Raw genomic sequence first — 27464 nt, 5'->3', positions numbered from 1 at the left:
CACCATTCCTTATTTTGATTACTGTTATGTCTCTTCTTATTCATCTTCAAAGGTCCCAGTCTTTTTCGGTCTTTCCATGTTTTTAATATCACTTCTGTTTTATCTTTTCTTATATGGAGTGACCAGACATGAATATTATTCCAGATGAGTGCAAACCACTGTTTTCTAGAATGGCACTATAATTCCCAGTATTATTCTCCATTCCATTCCTTGTACATCCTAATATTTTATTTTTCATTTTTTACTGTTGCAGTACATCGAGAAGAGATCTTCAATGAGCTGTTCTCGATGATGCCCAGGTCTTTTTCCATAGGCACTTTGCATTTGTTGACATTGAATTTCATCTTTCTTTGTGTTGCCCATTCACCTATTTTACTCAAGTCCCTGACATTTCTCACAATCTTCTCAAATCTTAATGCAAAATGATCTAGATTTGTCCTCATCAGATTTTGCCATCTCACTGCTTGCCTCCTTTTTCAGAGCATTCATACACTGAACTCCATTGGACCCAGTATATAACCTAGTTGCACTCCACTGTTAACTTTCTGACATGATGAAAACTGATCATATATTCCTGCTCTTTGTTTTCTGGTTTAGCAAGTTTCTAATCCATGACAGTACTCTCTCTCTCACACCTTGACTATTTAGTTTCTTTAGTAACCTCTTCGGAACTTTGTCAACTGCCTTTTAAAAGTCTAACTGAATTCCTGTTCTTTATTCACTATTTTACTGACATGTTCTTCCCTTTCAGGAGCCACGGTAGTTAGATTTATTTGAACATTTCAACTTCAACCCATTCACCAGGTTCAGATTAAGGTTTGCCTGGTCTTTAATTCTCTGGATCTTCTCAGTGTCTTTTAAAAATACAGCAACATTTACTGCCTTCCATTCCTCTGGTTTAGCATCTGTATTGGATATGTAACATGGAGCAAAATGCTTAAAAAAAAGTTCTATGGTATTTATTGTTCTGTCGCATTCAAGAGAACTCACAGTGCAAATTAAGGTCCCGATCCTGCAAAGATTTAGGCATATGCTTAATTTTAAGCACATGAGCTAGTCTCATTGATCTCATTGGGACAATTCATGTGTTAAAAGGTAAGACTGTAAACTATAAATCTTTGCAGGATCAGGGCTTTAAGATGTGACTGGATAGTTTAGTGACCTGCTTTATACAAATCAGAAAGGTCCTTATTTTGCCAACATCAATGTACATTCCCATATGATTGCTAAGAAAACAGTCAACAAGACAGTTTAATACAAAATGTTTTTATTGTTTTTGAAAACATTTAAAAAACAATTTTTGAGCACTTTCAATAAAAAAAATAACTGAAATGCTACTGCAATATTCAACTACTGTAGTTTCAGCAGTACAACAGACAACAAAACACTGGGGGTGGGGAATCGGATTTCCTGCACTAAATGAAAATGTAGAACAGGGATATTTCTTTCCTTATGGTGCAGTAAAGAAAGCACAGTATAGTACAAGACTATTATATGAACCTCAGATGCACTGCACAAGAAATGCTTTCCTTCTTTTCAGTTCAGAAGTCAGTGCTTATTGCAATTATTTGCAAATTCTTTACTTCATGAATTCTTATCATGATAAAATGGTACAAAAATGTTTTTCAACACCAGAACAATAAAAAATAATCCAAGAAAGGAACATATTCAACAATAACTAAGCTAATTTAGTAAACATAAAAAAGTAAATTACTTGTGAATAACTATGCTTGCCTGGTTAACACGGAACCAGTTTCAATACAGCAAAAGAATAAAAAAAATAAAGTGGTTACAGGAATATACCTAGTACTGTACAAGATAAGTCAATAACACTCATGCACGTCTTGTGATCATGTATTAACATGGTGAAGCAAACTAAACTTAATTTCTTCCTGCTGTAATATTCTCACGTAAGAGAATAAGAAATAGAAATATCTCATTGAGATCAATGCACATTGCTACATAAGACAACTTCATCTGTCATTTTTATGACATTTTGCCTTTTAATAATGAAACACATTAAAAAGTTTTTATCTGTGGGCCGTATTGGTTGCATTTATCCTAAGGAACGTGCCTGCCACAGGTTCAACAGAAATTTAGTGCAATATATGAACCCCAGAAAGTTTGCTGGACTAACCAACCAAATTTAAAGTGTTTGCTGCAATACTGTACATGGGGTACAAATTCACTAGTCTTTATACTTTAGCAAAATATGCTATCAAAATAATTTCATTATTTTCTCATAGTAGGAAGCCAGTAATGTAAACAAGGGGTCAGAACTGTCTCAAATTATTATTTTTGGAGTATCTGACACAGACAGGCTTCCATTAGTTAGAATCACAGAGTTTTCCTTTGGGTATTGCATACTTTGGTGTGCAGTAGTGCTCTGTCTCAATGTACAGTAAAGAAGTAACTAGCACTAAGAACAGGGATCTAACAGATTATTAATTATAACAGCAAACACATGAACACCAATAAACTAATACATACCAATGTACAAAGCTGTGAGCTAGCCTAGCACCATTTATTGAAGTGAAAATGTTTTACCCCTAAGCCTGGTAATTTAATGAATCCTTATTGAATTAAAACACACATTTGCCTTAAATCCACTGATTAAATAGTATTCCTATTTGCCTGCTAATTAAGTTAAAGGAAAACTTTCTGCTAGGCCCCCATGTAGCATTTGCATTTAAAAACCTTCGGTGATGGCTGCATAATTTAGAAAAAGCCAGTTTTTAAATTTACTTTAGCTTTGCTGAGAAATATTCTTAAAACACAAAAATTTGGAGGGGACTAGTTATATTGAGCTATTGTGCAGTGCTAGCAGCACAAAGGCAAGGGAAGAACGCCATGCACATACATAGAACACCATAATACCAGTGCAGATGCTCCCTCATGTATGTGCCTTCCCTTGTCATCCCCCCATGTTAGGCCTGCTGGAAGTGCAGGGTTACCATATGCACAGTGGTGCTGGCACCTGATACAGGATTAGATCTGCGAGGCGCTGAGCATCTCAAAAGTCATCAGTTCAAGATCCACCTTGGGCAACTTCTTTCAAAAAGGGAAATGGCTCTAATGTGTATTTATTGGTAGAAATCAACAGAACATGGAAGTAATCAAACCCAAAGCTTTCCATATAATAATATCTCACCCACAAACTTGAAAAAATTTGCAAGCCTCTCTTAAGAAAACAAAAGGAGTCTGCCTGAGGAGGGGCATGAACTCTCTCTATGGTCTGCGGCCGGTGGAATCAGGTGCTGCAGTATGGCACAACTGTTTGTCCTTCATCAGACGAGCTCATGTGCTGGGGGCTGCCTTACTTCAGTGCTTTTATCCCAGGGACCAGGAGAAGCAATGATGTACTAGCATCTGGAGTGCTAGTGCAGCAGCACCATGAAAATGAATGCTGTCAAAATCAAATACTGAAGATTTCAGATCATTAGCAGAAATGCAAGAAATTACCAAAACACATTTCAAGAACCAAGAAATTGACAAAATACATTTCAGGAGCTGAAAATCTGGTCCTCTCGTCCTCATTTGCCAAATGTAGATGGTGGCATTCTGCCTCTCTCCTACATGAGTTGATGACCTCACAACCTTCTAATGTGACACCCTGCTTTAAGTTCTACTGATGTCATCAGTCCATAGGAGAAATAACAAACCCCTTACAAAGCCCCAGGAACAATACTACAAAGTGATTTGCCTGCCTGGAATCTGTGACACTCCACATGGGAGTCAGAGTTTGCCTGTGAAGATCCCCTTTGTAGCATTAGGGCCTCGGCTGGTTAAGTTCCTTTCTCTATTCATCATTAGAGATTTTTACAATACTCAAATTCTTCTTTTGCTTTAAATGACAAGGGTTAAATTTTTCTAAAGCACCTAAATGACTTAGGAGCCTAAATCTGTCAATGAGATTTAGAATCCTTAGTACCTAAGACAGTTTTAAAAATGGGACATAAGCACTTTTGAAAATTTTACCCAAGGACTTCATGTGTCTTGCTGCATGTTTGTAAAGTGCCTGGTAACATTATGGCTCTATAGAAGTTATTTTTAATAGTTGTCAGCCAATATCAGAACATTTTTATCATCTTCTTTATTTTCAGAAGGCACAGAAAGGGGCAGCCTACTGAAAAATACAGAGGAAAAACACCTTCCTCTACCCCCCCCATTAGGTTAGAACAGATGGGTTTAATAACAAATCTTAAACATAGTAATATTTTAAGAAGCTCATGCAGCCATTCTAATGAAAAAAGAAAACAAATGTCATGTCACCTTCTCTAATTCTGATAAATAATAAAACAGTAACTATCATTTTCTAATATACATATGTCTACTTTTATTAAGCCTCAGTGCTCAGAATCTTTTATCATGCATTTTAAACTCATATTAAAATCCAACATTTAAAGTGAAAACTAAAATAACATTAAGGTGAGGTCATGGATATCTATGGATAAAAACACTAAATATATATATTTAAAATAAAATTTTAGTGCATTTTTCTCTTTCCTTGATCGTTCCCATTATTTTCTCCCATCTTAGCTCTTCATCATAGATGTAAATGGTGTCACACACATTCCTCACGATTCACCATAGTACTGCAGCTGTGGGTAATGCTCAATGACACAACACCACTTGTATGTGCTTCATCAAGCTGTAACCCCTCCCTTTCATCAACCAGCTACTTGTCTACAGGTCCCACACATGTCTGACTTGAATAACACAGGCCAATATCAAACACCTCCTCAGAAGTAGCAGGCAATACTAAATACTGAATCTCTAGTAACAAGTAAGTTGGATTTAAAACCCTCCCAACACCTCTCCTGAAGTTGAGAATGCTGGTTTTCAATCACTATGTATATATATTTTTGCTACAATAAGAAATGCTATTAAGTGGGAACCCTATAAAATTTAAATTCTAATACTGGCTCTTCAATAGCCTTCAGAAATTTATTTAAAATTGAAAAGACTGCCTATTCCCAGCTAAAGAATAAGCAACTTGTACAGCAAACTCTTTTTTAAAAATGCCACAATTCTTAGCAAGTGTTTCTGCTGCAGGAGGCACTTCCATTAAGACAAATACAATACGTCTGTCTTTCAGATACAGTGTGCTACATACATATTATTAAACAAATTTAACCCAACATTTCAACAGCAGGATGGTCCTTACTCTCCATCCACTCAAAACCTGATGTAGTCATTGAGTTAATGGATTCATTGCAGATTTGTTGAAACAAGGGGTCGTTCTTTAATTCCTCCAGTGTAGCATCGTCGTCTTGTCCCTGCTGACGACCTGGATCAAACAGTAGATTTGTATCTAAAGTATTCAGATCATTAATGCTGCCTGAGAGGTCGGAAGACAACCTGATGTCGCTGGAAAAGACAGATGCAACGTTACTGAGATCTGACACCACCTGATTCACCAGCTGCTGGTTGGTTTGCAGATTGTCCTCCCCTAAAAAGTCTTTTACAGTGCTGCTGAAATCTAATTGCTGTTCTCCAATTTCTGATTGTGCTTGGTTATCTCCAGAAGAAAAACTGATCTGATCGGTGCTGCTGTTTTTTGTGAGGTAACTTGGTGTTTGGAATTCATAAACTGAAGTGCTGGAATTGATCATATTTTGTGGGTTGGCACTAGGAAAAGTGGTGGATGTTTCTAAAATCTGAGTGAGATTCATCCTCGCTGTGTAATTTGAAGGCATGTTGTTCATTCCCAAACCTCTCACTGCATCATCGCTATCAGAATCAAGTTTGCTTAACAACACATTTGTTATTTTTTTAGTGTTTGTTTGTTTCTGAAGAGACGGGAAGGCTGTCTGCATCATGACAGTCAAAGGGACTGACTGACTCCTTTGAGCTATATTATTGGCACTAGTGTCTGCATGAATATTTGTGAACACATTGTGAACTTCAGGTGTCACTGGACTTCCGAAAGGGGTCAAGTTAGAGCGTGGTATATTAGAAACTGGATAGACAGTGCTTCCACTAAGATTACGTTGGCGATGGACAGCAGGGCTTACACTCCGGCATCTGAAACTGTTATTGAGAGAGGAACTTGTTCCTTTGTTGTCAAGAGGGGCAGGAACAGCAAAGCCTTCCTGCTTGTTGGTGCTATTTATAGAGGCTCCCTGATGTGATACCGGTGAAACAGGAGTCACACGACCAAAGTGAGTATCATGGTGCCGGGACTGAGACTGATATGACTGGCCAGGAACTGCAAAAGCATGAGGTTTCCTGAAACGGTCTTCCACTAGCTCCTGATAGCTTGGAAGAATGCCATGATTTGAAACTGATGAATTAGTGACTCCACTGTACCCGTTATTCATCCACTCAAGTTTGGTTTTATCAGGGTGAGTAGCCATAGGTCGCTGCATTGGTTTCACAGGGCTACTCGAGACAATGCTGGCATCATGATATGCCATACTGGAGCTTATTGGAGTAAATGCAAAAGGATTTCTGCATTCCACAGGACTAGGAGGGACACTGCTGCTGCAGTTTGAATGTGGTGTGCCAATGGGTGTATGCCGGCTACTTCCCAGAGCACTGTCTACAGGAGTAGTCTGAGCCAGTCGTGAGCATGGGCTCTCTCGTGACACACTCTGAGATCCAGCAATCATTTCTGACGTGGGTGTTGGGGTCGGAGTCGGAGTAGGTGTGGGAGTCGGGGTAGGTGTGGGAGTGTGAATTGGAGTGCCATTGTTGTGGATTGAATGGTAGAAGTGTGTATTGCTTGGATGAGATGACATTGGAGCTCCTTGAGCTGCTGTCTGATTCTGCAGTGCCATTCCCAGACAACTACCATAAGGATGAGAACTGTTCATTGACATTTGCTCCTCCATGAGCACCAGTTCCTCCACAATGCTGTCCTGTGTAAGGTCATCATCAAATGAAAAGAAGTTTTCATTTGATTGAGGGACTGTATGTTCGAATTCTTTTAATTCAGACTGCAGAGGTAACGGTAACTGATTTGAGGACTGTGCTTGTATTTGACCCAAAGCTGATTCTTGGATCTGGCTCTGTAACTGCTGGCTGTATGTATCCTGTTGTATTCCTTCACAGTGCACTGGCTCCCATACAGATTCCTGTAAATCATTAGAGCCAGACTGTCCTGCAATAGTCATAACACTGATATCTTGCTGCTGTTCAGCGTTCACAGATGTAAAGTCAGAAGTTTTAGTGATATGCTGCCATGCATTTGGATTAAAGCTGCCATCAGATTTTGAATCATTTTCTAAGATAAACAAATTTCCTTCCAATTTTACTTTTATATCTGGAGATGAGGCTGTGAGCTGCTGTCCCAAAGTGGAATCACTGGTATTTATAACGTTGGAATTCAATGGACAGTTTGTCACTAAGTGTGTTGAAGCTGTAGAATTTACTTTTATAGTGACCTTGCTAGGAACTTGGGCAAGTGCTCTAGCACTGTCATTTCTAGCTAACGATACAACCTTCTGAACCTTCTTAACACTGCTTCCTTTTTGACCTTCCATGCTACCTGCTGAAAGCTGCCCCACTAGTGGTTTCTTTACAGGTGGTACCTGGGACTCCTGAAGCGTAGAAGGTAGTCGCTTCCTTGGACTTTTAGTGCATGTTTTATCTTTAATAGTAGAATCACTACTAGGAGGTGAACTGATGCTGGTGTTGGAGAAGTTTTGAGTGGCAACTGAGAAAGTAAGAGTGCTTTGATTATTGCCTGCTGAAGAAACTGGTATGATTTCTTTAGGTCGAGCTTTATATTTGGTCCTTGCTCCTTCAGGTCTCTGATCACAGCCCTTAACTGTTTTCACTTCACTGACGTTCTCAGTTGAACCTTTCAAGGTTGTTCCCTCAAAATGATTCCTTTGAGCAGTAGGCAGGCCTGGTGCCCCTTTTATAGTTTTAGACACATCAGAATTCTCTTGGCACTGTATTGGGTTCTCATCCAGTAATGCTTCTGGTTCCATTTTGATCTCAACTGCAGGTGTAGCTACAACACTGCTTGTCTTGGATCCTGGAGACTGAAGTGAAACAACAGACCCATTTTTAATCTGCGGAACAGTCCTCGATTCTTCCATTGCTCCTGTACTGCTGTTCAATGAAGTAGTGTGTTTCACGGGTACACTACTATTGCTAGGGGCAAGAGATATTGCTGTCATTTTTACCACGTTTAAGGAATTTACATGGGGAGCTGGCACAACTGTCTTGATTGGGCTACTGGTGAAAAGCACAGTAGTAGGCGAGCGGATGGTGAGAGCACTGGTGTTTGCTGGCTTAGGTAAGATCTGTGGGTAACGATGCCGGGCGGAACGGTCACCAACTGGACTGGCTGGAACATTCTGAGGAGTCTTTGGTGACTGCTTGACTGACTGCATGTGCTGAGTGACCACCTGAACATTGAGCGGAAGAACCTTGCCATCAGAGGAGCCCATCGGACTTGGAGATGTCACCAGCTGTCTGGTCCTCGGTACCTGTATGTGGAGAAAAAGGACAGTCAATTTAAACAAAAGTATGCATGCCCTACATAATCTAATGGATAGAGTTAGATTAATGGGGAGTAAGAGTGCCACATTCTAAGGATTAAAAGGATGCTGCACTGTTATTTATATATAAAACTGCAAACAGGCACCCATCCTACACTCTAGTTGCTCTTCCAGAATACAAACACTCACATCACCACCATCATGGACAATCCCAAAGAGATATAGCCTCCTTGCAGACCGTCACAGTAAATACTCAAAACATATAGTAAAGCTGCTCTTCCACCTCAATGGTCAACTGCCCCACAACTTATACATCAGATCACGAGAACAAGTATAATGACAAAGCAACAAGGCTTCACTATCCCTAGGCTCACCTCTTCCCCAAGCTCCTGGGGAAAGGATGAAAGACAATACAGTTGAGTACTAAGGCCAGCAAAAAATCAGAACAGAACAAATAATCCTTGTTGCCTAACCCAAAGGGACCCTGGTCCATGACTAGGCTCCTAGGCACTACAGTAATACAAATAATAATAATCCAGATAACTAAAATCTGCACTAGATACTTGGGGCTTGATTCTCATAAAATCAAGGCCCTATTTTAAGTGCATTTTTGCAGAACGAAGAGGCATTCATTGACATGTCCAGGTCCCTTCCAGCCCTACATTTCTATGATTCAGATGCAGGACATTGGAGTGTTGACTGAAGATAGATACAGAGGAGAGGACATCTTCAAACATTAATTTTTAAACTTCTACCAGTGAATAAAACACAAACCAAACATTATTCAGGCAGAAACTGGCTTAGCTATCAAAATATACAATAAAGCCAAAAATCAGGTTTTGTTCAGCCAAAACAAACAAGTCTGTACTACAGTATAGATATTCAAATAAAGGTTAAACTGATGCCAATACAAAGCCCTCTGAACTAATGAAGCCATATTTACATACCATATGAAGGGCTTAAACAATGCATGGGGTCTTGTGCAAACTTCAGAACTCAGGTAAATTTTGCCCTAAAGATATGATTCCCATTTAAAATCCAAATTATTCCTGGTTTAAGTACCACTGTCACTGATTTACACCAAAGATGAATATGGCCCATGCTGTGTAAGCGTCATTCTAACACATTCACATCCATCAGACAAAATTATTACATTTCTGGCTTTGTCACTTATTTGGAACAATAGAAAAGTCCCTGGAACAAGAAAAGAAGGGTCACTGAATCTATTTCTCAACATTCATATAGCAAGAGGAAGCCGTTAGTCTGTGATAACTTTCTATTTGCTTAAATATTTCCAGAATAAATATAAAATAGAGAAAAACAGTTTTATAAGGTTGTCTGGGTTGAAAACTGTTGGAGCACATTACCGGTATGGGGCTGGGTACAGCTGCCACTACGATACCAATAGGTTGAGGAGACAAGATTGCAGGACTTCCATTAGAAATACTTGTTACTCCATTGGCTGTAGCTCCTTCTGTTTTCTTTGCTGGAGACTCTCCTGGCAAAGGAGACTGCAGTTTCTGTTCCTGTTGCTTCTTCTGGATCTTACGCTGTAGCTGCTGCTTGGCATCAACTGGTGATGGGAGAGTTGTCACTTGAGGCTGAAAAGAATTACTTTCAGCCGTGGGTATAAAAGCAGAGGGTTGAGGGATCCCTTTTATTCCTGAAAGCGAAAAGAACAAAAGTGATTTACACCATGTATGTTGTGTGATATTTCTAGATCTAAATAAATACCTGGCAACATGTGCGCATGTGTGCTCACGCACACAGACACAATGAAAATATTCATGAGGGGTTTTGTACTTGGACTAGTTATTTACTGATTAAATTTATTTATAACACTGATGATAAACCCCCTCGGTGCTGGGCAAGCTGGATATGCTTATGTTGTTGCTCAAATATTTTGCATCGGCATTTTGTTTCTAGAAATCCCAATTTGTCAGTATCCAAGTTAACACAATACTGACAGTGTGTCCTTTGCATAACTGTCAGTAGATGGCAGTGAATATACTTTTTAAGCATCTTCAATCTGTTTTTTGTTGTTAATTTTTATATCATTTTTAAAAATTACACATTCCAAAACACAAGGTTGTGCCATGGACAAGATATGCTGAACAGATTATACAGCATTTAAATCCCCTTGGACAGTCTGGGGAGAGTCCAGCAGTATACAGTGTTGAACACCAGTTGCAATACAAGTGTGGCAGTGATATTAGCTTGTAATAGTTAACGCTAGAATTGCTTAATAATGCTACTAGTGCACGGAAGGGTGGGAGACACAACACGGACAAGGTGAAAAATGGAAAAGACAATTGAATGCAGAAGGGGAGATGGAGATACAGAAGACTGAGAAAAATACTCTCTGGAAACAATGTCCCTGAAAGTCAGAGACAAACAGCAAAGCCTCCAGGCAACTGTTTTTACCTATATAGTCAGGACTAATCCACATTTTAACCTGTAACCAAATCATGTTACAACCTTGATCTTCAGAAAGTTTAGTAACAGTTCCAGGACTAGCGTGTTCTTAAAATGATGCCTGTGTAAATGGGTTCTAACACGGTTTCCTTTCCACATCACAGGTGTTTTAAAGCTGTACATGAGGAATGCTGCAGCATGTTACAGCCTTCATCTCTCAATTCCTTTTTCACTTAAGAACTGAATTGTCCGCATCTTGAGTGACCTGGGCTGAATGTTGAAGGGGAAGAACAACTATGGGAATGCACGCAAACATGCTCTCTTTCGAATCTGCACTATGGACAAACTGTTCTCTGCAAAAAAATAAAGCAAAGGTAGTTTGGTTCCAAAGAGGGAAGAGGAAGAGGTCTGGTTCCCAGACCATGGACAGAGAGGTGTGCGAGAGCTATCAATTTCTATGGACAGCACAGAGGGAGAGAACTTCTGTAGTATCCTCATGAGCCCTCACAAGAATGATCCACTCACTCCCTTGGACTACCATCTCATCTAGAAGGGATGGAAAGAAGTTTCCTTGGCTGAAGTACTGAGTGAAGGGTCATTTATGGTTTCTTGTGGTGGCACTGTTGGCAGCGCTGCTGAAGCTAAGAGCACATATCTGAGGGGCAGTATGAAGGTGATGGAGATTTGCACTGCCATGTATCAGCCCTGGATATGGGCAAGGGAAAGATAAGGGCCATCCAGAGTAGGAACTCTAGTTATGAGCTAGGAACTCTAAATTATGAGCCACAGATGCCAGTGGCTGAGAAGGGGGATGAGCCAGAGTTTAGCGGGGAAGGAAGATTAATCTGTGATTTTTCCCATTTTATTTATTTATTTATTTAAACAAATGATCATCGTGGTCAACCACCCTTTTTTACATTCCAAAGGCTCTCTTTGTAGCCAAGAGAGCTACCTGGGTAGCATGCACAAGTTTACACTGATACTTAATAGAACTATTGAGAACTTCTCAGGCCAGATGGTTTTTGAGACACAAACACAAAGTGAGAACAAGTTTTGATGCATAAGAAATCATAATTTCTCCCTTATAACTCAAGAACAGCTTTTTGTACTTCAGCAATTTACTTCAAACCTTCCACACCAAACAAGTATTCTCTCATTTCCTCTTCATAATCACGGGCAGTTTAAGACTAGAGGGAGTCTCCGAAAATGATGAGGGAACATGAGGAAAATTTTTTTTACATAAATAATCACGTTATTTGTTAGTCTCTAAGGTGCCACAAGTACTCCTTTTCTTTTTGTTATTAAGCACTGGAACTCACGGCTACAGGATATGTTTGAGACAAAAAACTCAGTAAGATTCATAAAGGGACTGGACATTTATATGGATAACAAGAATATCTAGAGCTATAATAGTTACTGTTACTATAAATTTTGGAAGAGATAGTAAACCTCATGCTTCAGGGCTTAAGCCAGCCTCAATCTATTAAGGATTAGGAAGTTTCTTGCACCTTCGTCTAAACCATTGGGTTTTGGCCACTCTTGGAGATAGGATACCGGACTAGATGTATCAAGGGATGGCAATTCCTATGTTCTTATGTGTAAATTGTCTTTTAACTTTAACAATGGAGTATTTACTGCAGCTCCTTAATCATAAATGAAAAGCTAAATAAGATAAAATATTTGGGAGAGCTGCACAATCTCACAAACTTCCACCAGCAGAAGCCCATCCACAAGCTCTATTTTTAGTATGGTTGATGCTGACACCTGCTGACCTACTTGTGTTACCTGAACCAGATCAAACATTTCAGGACAGTTTGCACCTGACATGCATCAAGATTGCCCCTGAGAACTTCAGTTGTTGAAAGAAAATTAAGAAAGAGATGAGACAAATTCACCTAACAGAAAATTCACACCAAATCTATCTATATGTATTTCTGAAGTGCTGTCACTGTGCTACTACAGCCCTGCTCCAACAAAGTATGTAAGCATATGCCTAGTCCCCTTGATTTTAATGTCATTGATCATATGCTTCAAGTTATGCATGCTCTCAAGTCAGGCTGGATTTGATTTAAATCAAATTGATTTAAATCACTAGTCAGGAAGACTCTATTTAATTATGGATTTCTACATAAAAGTGCATTCTTGTTGGTTGTTATAACCTTAATACACATATTCTTCACAACTCAGAGATAGATATAGGTTTCATTTTTAGAAGGTACACACTGTGCATTTTTAAAGTGATTTATTTTGAAAACTTTTCAGATAGTTTTACAGCTATATCAGAAAATGAATGATTGTCTGGTTATTTCATTTACCAAAGGTAACTGAAGCAGATATTTATGAAGTCATTGGGAGGTGAACTATCTCCAATTCAACAGGTTAATCATTAATATTTGGAGGATTTTCTTGCCATGCTGTATTAGGAGGAGGACATCACCAGACAGATATTTAAATGGTTTTATTTAACTAAAACATTGTTATGTATTCTGGATTTTTTCTTCAACGGCAAACATAATATTTTAACAAAACAAGCATATGAATTTTTGAATTTAGTTAAACATTCAAGTTTTTTAAAATCAAGTTTGTTTTTGTTAAAATTGTTTTTAACTAAAATAGTTAAATGAAATATTTAAAAAAAACCAACAAAAATTAAATAGACTACGTCAGCCAAGTCAATATGAGAAACTTATAATACTGGCTTCTGCAGCTAACTCAGTCGTCTTCACTTTCATTTTCCTGTTTATTCATAATCTGGAAAAGAAAAACAAGCTTTCCTGCTTTTTCAGGTCCCAAACGATTTTTCAATTTGCAATGAATTAGTCCAAAGGAAGAAAATATTCTTTCTACATGGGCAGAAGAAGCTACTGCTGTTAAAAGTGAAATCATCACTTCAACAATCTCTGAATCCAAATGCTTAAGTGACTTCCACCAGTTCACTGGTGTGACTTTCTTTAAAACATCATCAGCAAACACACATTTCGTGAATGGTTCGCCCTTAGCTCTGAAGTTTATTATAGTTAGCATTATGGAGGGATGATTGCTGGATGTCCATGTCATAGCCAGCTCCTCTTCTTCAGCAGTTGAGGTTTGACCCTGGTGCCGAGTATTGAGGATATTTGCAAGAAAACGAACTGGAGATAGTGCTTGTCCCATTCGTTTTTTAATGCTTGTAATTTAACTCTGTCATTGCACATTTCTCTTTTTAAGATCTCACTCAGTTCCTTCCAAATTTCAACAGCATCAGCAATAAAACAGCAATTTCCCTGCATTTTATTCAAGGCTACAGAAATAGGCTTCAGGATACTCAGCATGTGTTCAACATTTCTCTTAAGCTCAGTGTTGAGAACTTTGACTGTGACAGTGCCATCTATTTTTTCACAATTTTGTTCACAAACAGTCATCAGATTAGGCCAGTTCTTGATACAATGCTCAAAACAGTCTGCTACTGAGTTCCATCGCACATCTCGTGGGAGAGTTAGCTTGGTTCCTCCCACTTTTTTCAGAGCAGCTGCTGTAAAATGGTTGTTACAGAAGTATTTTGCAATTTCAACAACATTAGCCTTTATTTCTGGAACACTGAAGTCTTTGGCTAGGAGGTGCATCAAATGAGCACTGCAACCATACGTTATTAGCTTGCAAACTCTCTTCACTCTCTTCTAAATAATTTCTTCTCATCTTGGATACATTTGCAGCATTGTCTGTGACCAGGCTGCGTACCAGACATATGGATTTTTTTTCACAGTTTGTTATAGCTTTTACTGTTACTTCTTGTAAGGATTCTGCTGTGTGTGCATTTCCTGATGTATCAATTGGTTCTGTAAGGAAGACATTCCCTTCTTTTGTTGTCACACAAGCACATACAACAGGATCATTGTGGACATTGCTCCACCCATCAAGACTCAGGTTAACAATTTCACCCTTTAGACCAGTGGTTCTTTACCTGGGGTGCAAGATGCCCTTTCTGGGCGTGCGAGACATGCCAGATTTTTTAGAAGGTAAATCATTGAAAACACAAATTAAGCACAGGCACATACGTACAACTACTTTGTTTCATCAAACCTATGTATTTATTAACATTATACATTTTTAACAATTACTGTAATATACAAACAAAAAATATATCTAGGTTTAAAGAACTGACCTACTTCAACGATTTTGATAAGGGGTACGACAACACATTTTGAGAACCAAAGGGGTGCAGGCTGCAGTAAAGGTTAAGAACCACTGCTCTAGACCTTTTGCACACTGCTCAATTTCTCTTTCAAACACTTTATCCAGCAATTTGCTGTGACATATACTCTGTTGGGTGGACTGTATCCTGGTCTTAATGACTGAATCATATTAATGAAGTGTGGGTTCTCAATCATACAGAAAGGAGAGTTTGTTGCATAAACAAACCGGGCAATTTTTTCATCAATTACCTCTTTTTGTAATCTGCTGGTTCTTATCACAAACTTATCTATGGTTGTTTCTGGATGATGGAGATTTTTTTCTTTTTGCTACAGGTGATATACTGTGGCTATGTGACATACATGATGAGACTGAAACTCTATCATTGGCAGATAACTCTGAAACTATAGAAAATGATGGTGATCTTGCAGGTGGATAGTCTTCAGAATCCTGTATGTTGAGGATGGATTCTCCTAAACAAAATAAGTCAATGCAGTTATTTAATTATTACCACCACACTGCTCATTTAGTAATACTCACTGAATTCACTGACACTCAATACTACTTTAAAGGTGAAATTGTAAAAAGAGGAAGATCTGCCTATTTCAGCTATTTATTTTTTATCACAACTGCATCTAAAATGATAGTACCATAGAGTAACACCTATATTTTTTGCTCAAACATGAGAATTCAAGAATAGTCCAGAAGGAAGACAGGCAGTCCTTAAGAAAAAGTATGAAATAAAAAAGTTTACCAACCTGACGATCCTGCATGTTCAGACATATTCCTTTCATCATCTTCAATGCAGCTTCCTCCTGAGAAGAAACGCTTCTCATGTTGTTGTTTCATTTGAGCAACCAGGCCTTGCATTTCTTTGTTGCACTGTTTGCATTTTGCATGCTTGTCTATCTTACCCATAGGTAGAGGAACTTCATTAAAATATTCCCAAACTCGATCTTTTTTACGGCCTGCTGCCATTATAGGTTTTCCCTTCTAGTGAGAGAATGGTATGGTAAATCTCAAATCAATGAAGGCTACACTCAGAAAGACCTCAAGACTTCTGGATTATGCTGCTCAAACAGTTTCACTTTTGTTTCTACTGCCTGTCCCTCCCTTCTCACATTTATCTCCAGACTTCTTCTTGTCCAAATCTATTCCGCCCCCCAAAATCTTCTATTCATTGAACTTTTTGAAACTTTGCACTTTTAGAGAGAGGTAAGCGATTGACTCTGTGTACACAAATTTGCAGAGGGACAATAGGGTTGAGGTCTGTTATTTTTCACCTCTATATATTATTTATTTAAAAACATTTTTGCTCTTAATAAGCATGTTATCTCCGGAGACACAAATCCACAGTTTGAGAACTGTAAAACTAAGCATCTCTGATGTTATCTTCTAGACTGAGCACTGAGTCCCATTGAGAAGATAGAAAGATTAACCTAAATAATCTATATAGAAGCCACTGGAACCTCATAAGATTGGGTCCCTAATCCATGAACAATTGGAACTCATTTACAAAACTTTTCTTAAACATTACATGAATATATTGTCTCATACTATAGAATTAGAATTTATAATCCCTATTCCATGATGAGAGATCTTTGAGCTATAATGTATCTTAATTAAAACGATCTTTAGATAGGTTTTTTCCTCAAAATCCAATTTAAATACAAAAATCCGTTTGTTTTTTTAAATTTTTTTAAACAAAATCATTGATTTTTATCCACTGTCTCAAGTGTTTTGAGAGCCCGTCTGGGGCTAGTCTGGAAGGGATAGTAAATTCACCATCCAAGTGCTGATATGCAGCAGGGTGCACTGATTTCAATCAAACTTGATTTTAATCTTAATTTAAATCAGCAACCAGGAAACCTTTATTGGTTGTAATCTTGTTTTGCATTTGTACTTTTTAGTTATTTTTCTACTAAAAGGTTGATTCCCCTTGGTTGGTATAACCATTAACATTAATGTGCAACCAAATATAGTCTTTACATTAAATTTGCACATACACATTTATTTAAGCAATCATATGCCTCAACATACATTTATTCAGATTCTTTTTACTTTTCTTTGTTAGAAAATGGTGAATTAAGCATTTCTTATTTACTAGATAATAACTTTATACTCAGAATTGGTTTTAAACTGCATTTGGATGGAAGCTGGAATTCAATTAAAAATGTACCAAACCAGCATTTTTAAATGGTTTTTATTAGTAAAATTATATTATCTTAAGTGCTGGATACATAAGAAAAAAACTTAAGTTCATCAAAACATGTTTTGCATTTAAAACTAACTGATTTATTAAACAAAGGAAATATTAACTGTGGAGTTAATGAATTGACAGGTTTTTTCTGGTCACCATGGGTCAGATTTTCAAAAGTATTTAGGTACCTAAAGATACAGATGGGTTTCTATGGCCTAACTAACTTTGAAAATCTAGCCCCATTTCCTTCAAGTTTTTAGAATTAGTAGATCTCATTCTGGTTTTTATTCATAATCTGAAAGAGGAACACAACTTTTTCAACTCCCAATTGGTTTCTCAAATTTGAATGAACTAGACCAAATGAAGAAAATATTCTCCACGCACCTACTACTTATATGAAATCAAAAGTAATTAAATCCAAAGCTTTTTTATATAACAGAAACTGAAAATACTTACATTTGGAAAAATGTAAGTAACATTTGCTCCACTGTAAGACTGAAAATAACAGATACTTAATGCAATGCATGACATTGTGACCTATTTATAAAGCTTGCGTTGACCTCAATAAACATGTTTTCCCCCGAATTCTGTATAAAATTAAAAAAGCAGCACCCTTTAATTCATTTGAGGAAGGTTCACTGATGCAACTTTTTATTTATTTAAATTATTTTAATATATAATAGTAAATGTAGGCTTAACGAAGATTATCATGATTTCATATGCAACTTCTAACATTTTACATTTTAAAGGAAAATGTATTTAGTTTAAATTGAAAAATCCTTTTTAAAAAATCCATAATCAATTTGATATTCATTCTCCCTATATATTGCTTTCAAAGAACCACCAGTATTCAGTATTCTCCTGTACAGAAAGGGAACAGATGTTCTTTAATTCTACATACAAACTCTGCAAACACCTGTGAAATGGATACCAACGTGAATGGCCACGCTGAACTAGAGTGCTACATCCTGATTGTAAAATGCCTCAGGTGACCGGGATTTACCCCATCTCTACATGAGATTGTGAATTCATAACCAGTTTCTGGAGACTGGGGACATGTATTTGAGAGAGGCCACCCTGAATTCTTTTAGTAACAATTAATGTAGCCAAATATTCCTCACTTCATCTCCTTTCTCTACTGTTCAGATGCTTGTGAGATCTGTACCCTTATGTTCACTCTTTTTACAAGACTATGATGAATTTTGTACGAAGTATGCTATGTGAGGTATCATTTGAAAACAATCTGCTGAACGTTGTTCTGGTAAAATATTTTCCTACATTGCATGTAAAGTTAAAAAATTCTGCTGTATAATACATGTTCCAAGTCTAGGGAAACCACTTCAAACTAGTTCTCCAGAGACAAAAGGCTAGCCAGGCGTCAGCATAATCAAATGGACTATCATCTGGTTAAGCAGCTAATTAATTAAGCAGCTGGTTAATTCTTTGGCAAGACCAAGGCTGTGAGTGAGAAATTTATATGTTGGCAAAGAAACAGCTGGAAGTCCCCATCCCACAGACTCTCTGTCACATGAACCCCAGCAGAAGATAATTCTCAATGAAGAGAATTGTTATAAAAAAAGGGGACCAAATTCCTCAGATTATCTCTCCTCCCTTTCTTGCTGCCCACAACATCCACAATGCATAAAAGAGAAGGAAAGGAGCGTTGGATTGGGAGAGGGTTTCTGGTTGAAAGGCATCCAGCCAGTAAAAGTGCAAAATCATGTGGTGAGAGAGACATTTTACTTGGAATTAACTTTAGCTTGTTAAGTTAGATATTAGTTGCGTTTTTCCTCTTATTTTCTTGTAACCAAATTCTGATTTTTATGTCTCATTACTTGAAAAAACTTAAAATCTATCTTTCTGTAGTTAATAAATTTGTTTTACTGTTTTATCTAAGCCATTGTGTTTGAATTGAAGTGTTTGGGGAATAAGGTTGCCAGGTGCCCAGTTGATTGAAAAGGGGACCTGGCAGTGTCTGGTCAGATGTACTGACTGGACACTAAAAGTCCAGTTATTGTGGGCGGAGAAGGAAGGATGCACGGGTCATCAACATATGCTAGCAGGTGGCAGGGCTGGGGGCGGGTCCGGTTGTCAGCAATTAGAAAGTTGGCAACCCTATTGGGGAACTCTCTTTGAGATAACAAGATTTGTGCCTATCATTTTCTATTAATAAAATGATGGACTTTCTATGAGCTTGCATTGTTAAGGAGGGTACTGGGAAATACAAGATGCACATTTTTGGGGACAAGTCTGGGACTGGGAATTTGCTGGTATTACTCTGTAATATAATTCAGGAGTGGCTGGCTAGAACTCTCATACAGTATATGAGCAATTTACATGCTGGAGGCTGCATGCGGGCAAACCAGGAATGGTTGCTTCCACAGTGAAGCAGTCTAAAAGGCACCCCAGGTTGAAGAATTGAGGGAGAAAGCTGTCCATCACTCCAGAATGTACCCTGTGTACTGTCAAAATTAACATTAATGTAGCCAAATATTCCTCCCTTCACCTCCTTTCTCTACTGTTCAGATGCTTACTGGATTTCAGAGTAGTAGTTCTTTTGGAGCAGCAATCAGGGTTCCACAGTCCCCATGAAATAATCCCAGTGAATGTAAACCATAGTTATGTAAAGGCTTCTCTCTCTCTTCCCAGGTAGAAAACTGCTCCAACCAGATATGACAATATTTTAGTCGACATCCTCACTATTTTTCCTTACAACTAACAAACATAAAAATCTCAACTGCAGCAAAAATAGTCGTATTAACTTTCTCCTCTTATAGCACTGGTGAAAGGAGCCACTGTAACAGCCTGGGAAAATAAAGTTACAGAATAGGCACAACACTGGCAATAGCAATTCAAGCTTCCCCTTTCCAGCCCTCCAAGTCCACTGCAGGGCTTTGCAACTTCAAACCCTAGGCCTCCACGCTCAGCCAGCCAACAAGGGAACCAACCAAGTCAGCAATTTAGACTCTGATTCAGTCAAGCACTTTAATATTTGTTTAAATCCATCCCTATTCAGGACATGCATAAGGTCTGGGGGATTTCAGGAACCACGGTGTTAGTGAAGTGGTTGCTTACTCATTACGGACTGGACTCACACTACTAACTCATTTCACCTAATGATCATCAGACTAACGTATCTTTCAGTCACTCCTCAACTGGGCCACATTCCAACATGTGACAGAGATGGCAAATTCTGTATCCAACTGCTAGTCCTTCTGGATCACCCAGTCTCCCCAGTTCTCCCTATTTAAATTTAAAAAGTCATCATTACACAAAATGCATTAATTTTCTTCTGAAATAAGAGATCACCCATCCCAGAGGTTCAGAAATAAGAGTTAACCCATTACCTGCTGGCGCCCCTGCCATTACAGTTAAAGCTGCCATTGATTTGGTGCCGATGTAGTGACTTTTGACAAGGAAACGAGCTAAATCCAAGACTGAATCAAATGGCTGGCTTAGGACTTTCTGGGCCCATTCGCACACAAGTCGACAGGCGGCCGACACAACTTCCTCATCAGCACTTTGTAGTTGCCCTGACGGATCTGACCCTTCCAACTAATGCAAAGAAAAAGCAAAGCTCAGTTATTAAAAAGCAATGAGAAACCCTAGAGCAAATGATGATACTGCAATGGAATGCATTTACTTAATTAAAAAAAATCTATACTTTCTACATCTAGATCAGTATTATCCAAGATGAAACACAACAATATTTTCCTACCACTTGTGCACAAGCAGAGACATTATGTTATGTTACTATTGCCGTTCTGAAAGAATACTGCATGAGTAATTCCAGTGCTTTCACTACCCACAATCCAATGCCCCTGGCATGAAAAGCCAAACTAAAATTAGCAAATCATTTTTAGTGTTTTGCTACTTTTCTTCTGAGCCTACCAATTTAGCATGCCACCTGTTATCTGGAAGATGTTTGCGTCATTGTGACTCCTGCTCCCTTTCTAACACTGATCTTTTGGATTTTTTATAGTGAAGGCAAAAATACAGAGAATTATGAATTTAACAAATAATAATTTGTAGGTGGTGACACTGTGAAGAGCTGCTAAATCAGATCATCATTTTTATTAATAGCATTCAAATTGTTACTTAAGTTTAAAGCAAATCCAACTAGGCTTGTTTTGGGATATGAGAGTTTTGTAAAAAAAAAAATCTTATATATATATATATATTTTTAAACTGCACAGCTCTTCAGCTGTATACTTCTTATGAAATGTTGTTTCAATAATGTTAAATATTAGAAGAAAATATAGTAAAAGTTAGATTGTACAAATACATATGTAGATACTGTACCCCATCTCCAGTTTTATGGAAGCCAAGGTTGGGCAGTGTTGGCATATGCACAAAAGCTTTCTTCCTCAGTCCACTGTAGCAATATGTGATCATAAATTAAGGTTTAAATATTCTCTGCTCCTTGGTTTGTAACAAAATGACAAATGTTTTCACTCTTCTGCTTTCCCAATATGGACTTTTTAAGTAAAAGGCCCCACACTTGTTGGCATTACATTAAAAAATCCTTTACATTAAGCCAGTAATCAAAAAGCGTAAATGATGGACCCCAGTCCTGCACTGTCATCCGCCTGGGTAGAGTCTTGTACCCCCCCTGGAGTCCAAATGAAGTCAGTGGGGTTCCATGTGAGCACAGCAATCTGCCTAAATGGTGTCATTTGTAGGCCCTTGGTACGTTTCATGGATTTAAAGGCCAAAGGAGATCATCCATTCATGTAGATTGACCTCCTGCCTCACACAGGCCAAACAATTTCAACCAGTTACTCCTGTATTGAGCCCAAGTACTTGTGTTTGGGTACCCAGTAAGGCATCCAATCTGAATTTCAAGACCCTAAGAGATCTAGAATTCACCACTTCCCTGGATAGGTGGTCCCAATGGTTAATCATCACCCTCCTGGTTAAAAATGTGTGTCTTATTTCTAATTTTAATTTGCCTGGTTTTAACTTTCAGCCATTGGTTCTTTTTATGCCTCTCTCTGGTAGATTAACTCCCCTTTACAAGATAAGGCCATATTTTAATCATCCTGACTTGATAAGAGAACTATTTTTTTTATTCGTCATTTTCCGATTTCCTATTACAAGCACTGATTCTCTAAATTAGAGGGCATATATAGTTAACTGCTACCAACTGAAGTCTCTCCTTAAACAGATTCCAAGGCCAGAAGGGTCCAGTGTGATAATCTAGTCCAGTGTTTTTCAAAGTTTGGGTCACGACCCAGTACTGGGTTGTAGCATGTAAGGCACTGGGTCATCTTGCTCAGCACCCAGGGATCCTAGCAGCTCTGGTCAGCACCGCCAACCGGGACATTAAAAGTCCCATCAGCGGTGCTCCCCAGCTAACGCAGGCTAGTACCTACCTGTCCTGACACCGTGTGTGCCCCGGAAGCAGCCAGCAGCGGGTCTGGCTTCTAGGCAGGGGGGCCACAGGGCTCAGCACACTGCTCCCGCCCTGAACACCAGCTCCCGGGCAATGGGAGCCTGCGGGGTGGGGCGGTGCCTGCGGGCGAGAGCCATGTGGAGCTGCTTGCACACCACCACCTAGGAGCCGGATCTGCTGCTGGCCGCTTCCGAGGAGCAGTGTGGTTCACGGTTTCAGGATTGGCAGGAAGCCTGCTCTGCACCACGGCTGCTGGAGGGAAGTCCGCACCACAACCTCCTGCCCCAGCCCTTAGCCCTCCCAACCCGGAACCCCTTCCTGCACCTCAAGCCCCTCATCCCTGCCCCAGCCCAGAGCCTGCACCCCCAGCCCAGAGCCCTGACCCCCTCCCACACCCCAATCTCCTGCCCCAGCCCTGAGCCCCCCCAACCCGGAATCCCTTCCTGCACCCCAAGCCCCTCATCCTCACCCCCACTCCAAGCCTGCACCCCCAGCCCAGAGCCCTGACCTCCTCCTGCACCCCAATCCTCTGCTCCAGCCCTGATCCCTCCCACCCAGAACCCCTTCCTGCACCCCAAACCCCTTATCCCAGGCCCCACCCCAGAGCCCTGACCCTCTCCCACATCTCAACTCCCTGCCCCAGCCCAGAGCAGCCTCCCACACCCAGAACCCCTCATTCCTGGCCTCATCCCCGCAGCCCAACCCTCTGCCCCAGCCCTGAGACCCTCCAACACCCCAAACCCCTCCTCCCCAGCTCCGTTGGGTGAAAGGCATCAACAATTTTCTTCAAATTGGTCCCCAGTAAAAAAGTTTGAAAACCACTGATCTAGTCCGACCTGCTGTATAGCACAGGCCCTCAACCTTCCACAAAATAATTCCTGGAGCAGATCTTGTAGAAAAACATACAATCTTGATTTAAAAATTGTCAGTGATGGAGAATCCACCATGACCCTTGGTAAATTGTTCCAATGGTTAATTACTCTCACCATTAAAAATTAAAATGTGTGTTTAAATGAGTGTTCGGGGGCTGGATAGAATTGTCCTGCATGCAGCACATGCCTTGCATACACAGACAATATGCCAATACCATCCAGTGTTTCAAGTCGTACAGACATTAGAGGACAAGAGTCAATCTGAGGTGACAGAAAACAGTAGATCACCAGTGAGGAATGTGAAATGTGATACCCTCCCAGAGATCTATCTCCCATGTGCCTCAACATTTATGAGGCCTTCTCATGATCTCATTTCTAAAGACATGGGCATGCAAATTATACAGTTACATATCTGTTGCCCCATGGAGTCTGAATGCTCAATCTTACATGTGGAAGAATGATTGGCTGACTTTGCCAGCTGGATGCATCAGAGCCACCCCCTCTTTATTTGAGGTGACCAGCACATCTTTCATCATATGTAAAGATACATAATACACAGACTGATCCTCAGCTTTAGGAAGACAAAATTATTCCTGACAGATACAAGTTCTCACTGCCTTCATGTCTCTGCTTACTGAGTGGACTTGTTCAGAGGTAATGTGCAAGATTAAGTACCTTGATGTAGTTTTCAACCAGTTTTTCCAGGAATCCTTACCTTGTTAGAGATGGAATAGAGGTGTTTCAGTTACACAACCTATACATGCTGCTCTCTTACTTATGTGAGTCAAACTCGGAACACCAACACATGTCCTCATGGCCTTTAGGTTTAATACTGCAATTCCTTCCTGGCAGGGCTTTTTCATTGCTTGCTCATGATGATAATGCAGCATGTTTCCTCACTGGCTTGAGCAAACTTTTTCATATTATGCTTGACCTGAGTTCTTCACATTGGCTGCCTGTTAAGTGATGGGATGACATAAGTTTGGGCCTATTGGGTTTTTTAATGCTTTTACCTGTGCATAGCCCTGTCTATAGTAGAGATACCTATTTGTGCTCTGACATCATCCTTTCAGGTATCCCAAGTTACATCTTAGGTCACCAGTTAATTGTGTTATTGCTTTCGTGGATTCTTGCATACAAAACGCCTTCCTAACTGACATCCAGTTCATTCTCTCCTCTTTTAAACAACAATTAACCTTTCTTTCCCCCTACCAAAAAAACAGTGCTCTGTAGCCTGAGCACTTCTTTGGGGTGAGAGGTGGCAATTTTAAACAACAATTTAATATGGCTTAAGAGGCATCAATGGCTTCATCTTAATTTCTCACATTACTGATCTGCACTGGTACAGGACAAGGAAGTTAAGATCATAATTCTCCTTACTTATAAAAGATATTGCATGGATCTAATGCAAGTTATTTTATCTAACACCCTTCTTTTTATTTTTCAAGGTAAATAACTACAGGAACAACTAAACATTTAGAATCAGATGAACTCAAACAGATGCAAAATTTCTGAAGACTCGTCTTACATCTTAACAACAGAAGATTAACAAATTTCCAAGTATTCTACAAAGCACTTTGGGGAAATTGTTTTCATTTCTTGATTTAATTTTACTTCTAAATTTAGCTGGTAGTTGAGCTACAACAACAGATGTTCTTCAAGCAAGCGCAGAAGAGATTACTGAAAAGCATTCTAGCAAAGGATATTTTGATTTGCCTCTTGTGCCCAGACGGCGGGCCTTCATATTTGGAAAGACATTTTTCATGATCTTTCCAAAGTCAGCAGCACTTAAAGGATGGTAGCCAAGATTGTCACAATAGCTCCTGAAAGACAGGGAAAGAAAATGTGAATGAAACTGGTATTAATGCAAAAGGCCATCCTACACATTAGACTTCCATCAAAGGCTTCAAAACAAAAAAACAAAAAACCCTCAGACCCATCCATATTTAGAACCACATTTAATATTAATGAATATATCCACAATGAACTGAATACATTAAAAATGCATAAACAGAGCTGTTAATACTGTCGTTTCTGCCTTGTACTCTTTCAGGTTCAAAGGCAAGTCACGCGGAGATTTAATACACCATGACATTATCTGGAGAATGGTTAGGATTTGCTGTATAATTTGGTTATTATTTCAACATGTTTCATTACATAAATCTAAGACACAGCTTGGATAAAAGAAGAAATCTGACTGGCCAATACCTGGGTTAAAATTGCTTGGATGTAACAAGGTGTGAGGCCATGTATGAATAGTCAAAAAACAGAGGGTGAGAGATTTTGCTTATATGTCATGAGAGTGAAAGGCCCTGCATATGAAAACTCCAAAAAGGTTAGAACTTAATTTAATACATTCATCTGGGATATTAGCACTAATGGGGAATAGCTAATTAGCCACAGAGCCTGTAGGAGTTTGTCTTCACACAAACTTGCCCTGGTTTAAGTAAGCCAGGTTAGTTAAATTTGTGCAAATCCCTGTGTGGACACACTTCTATAAGTTTAAAACTGGTTATATGGGTTTGGCAGGCCTCTGTTAATCCAGGGCAGGTCTACATAGAGATTTTGTACAGTAACAATTATTGGTTTAGAAAAAGATAGCAGTGCAATCCCATAATGTGACCTAGTGATATTGGTTCAACGATGCTTGTATCTGTGTAGAATATTCCTGTACATTTAGGGAAATAAGCTATACTGATCGAAGCATGGTTGTATCTTTTCCCCATTCCTCCAATACTCAGAAAACAGCAGAAGGAATTTTGCTCTAACATCCATTCCTCTCCCCCCAAAAATGTGACCTTGAACAAGAACAAGAGAACAAGAATGGATGATTTCAATCTAAAATGTGAATGTTCTGGAAAATAAGAAGCATGTTAAAGCAGGAAAGCTGTTTTGGAACCAAACCCACACAGTAAGTTCTTAAATGATAATGTTGAAATCTGTGTGTACTTATACAGCACCTTTTCACAAACCACAGTGCCTGGTATTCTAACTAAACAGCACAAAGCACATGTAGGCTAGCAAAATTCAGCTTTTATGAATGTAACAAAAAAGCTTTCTAATTGAAAATAAACAGAGAAAGCACAATGATTCTATAGATTAGAGAAACTAATTTACAGATGCTACAGCACTGCAGAAACTGGAGTTTCATTCCCAGTACCACCTGCTACAGCAAGAATAACAATGGCACCAAGTAGCAGTGATTTTCTGTATATCAATATGCCAACCAAAGGTTCTCTCCTGAAATCATGACAAATGTGGATGGTTGTAGAGGTTGGGATACAAGCAAAGCATATTTTCACTGTCAATATAACAGGGTGGCCTGCTCCTTTAAGGACCAGGAGATCTGGGCTACTCAGATCTGTTGAATTTATGAGATCCAACTGGGAAGGGATCAAGTGAGCCCTGTAAAGGGCTGAGAGAGCTCAGTAGAGAGGGAGTAACGGGAGATATGAGAGGAGACAGGCCTCTGGGAGCTGGAGCACAGAGTGGGTTGAGGAACTGTTTTTGTGTTTGTTATTTTACTTAAGTTAGAACTATGGAGAACAAAATGGTGCCTGTAAAAAGTTCTTCCTGGTCTAGGGGACCAGCACCTTACACATGGGGGAGAATGCAGGCAGGTGATCAGTCCATAGAACTGAGAGGAAACATGTAAAGCAGCCCTACGACAGTCAAGATCCCACATATTACTGAACAAATATCTGCTATTCATGTTTTTCATCATTATCTTTATGAGATCAGAGAGTATACAGGTTTGGTAGATAATGACCTCCCTTTCCATGAGTGAAGGGTACCCAGATCCAGTAATCTTCCCTGGGAGATACAAAGGGAGAAAGGAGTACCAATAGCATTAACCCCCAGTGAGCTCCTCTGCAGCTGCTATCAGTCAGCATGACTTAACCGAAGCCATACAGACATGGGGAGGCAGCCAGCAGAGAAGCTTAGAGGATTCAGTC

At 39.2% G+C, this 27464-nt stretch overlaps 1 protein-coding gene across 3 annotated transcripts in view; it reads right to left on the bottom strand.

Moving 5' to 3' along the window:
• Positions 1–1250: 1250 nt before the first annotated feature.
• The window catches only part of RFX7 (regulatory factor X7), a 117177-nt gene continuing 90963 nt past the window's right edge, over positions 1251–27464 (bottom strand). Inside the window, exons 5-9 of one of the 3 annotated variants that reach the window (XM_038418792.2) lie at positions 25215–25331; positions 21544–21628; positions 20589–20796; positions 9824–10119; positions 1251–8444 (exon numbers count right to left, since the gene is read on the bottom strand). In XM_038418792.2, the coding sequence (XP_038274720.1) occupies positions 5133–8444; positions 9824–10119; positions 20589–20796; positions 21544–21628; positions 25215–25331 (4018 nt within the window). In that variant the 3' untranslated portion in view covers positions 1251–5132. Of the gene's footprint in view, positions 8445–9823; positions 10120–15799; positions 16035–20316; positions 20442–20588; positions 20797–21543; positions 21629–25214; positions 25332–27464 lie in introns of those variants that run through there. The other 2 variants (XM_043494231.1, XM_043494232.1) reach the window with 2 other exon arrangements.

The sequence above is a fragment of the Dermochelys coriacea genome, chromosome 10 (assembly GCF_009764565.3).
Source record: "Dermochelys coriacea isolate rDerCor1 chromosome 10, rDerCor1.pri.v4, whole genome shotgun sequence".
In the NCBI taxonomy this organism is placed as follows: domain Eukaryota; kingdom Metazoa; phylum Chordata; order Testudines; family Dermochelyidae; genus Dermochelys; species Dermochelys coriacea.
This window is presented reverse-complemented; position numbering and strand designations above follow the sequence as displayed.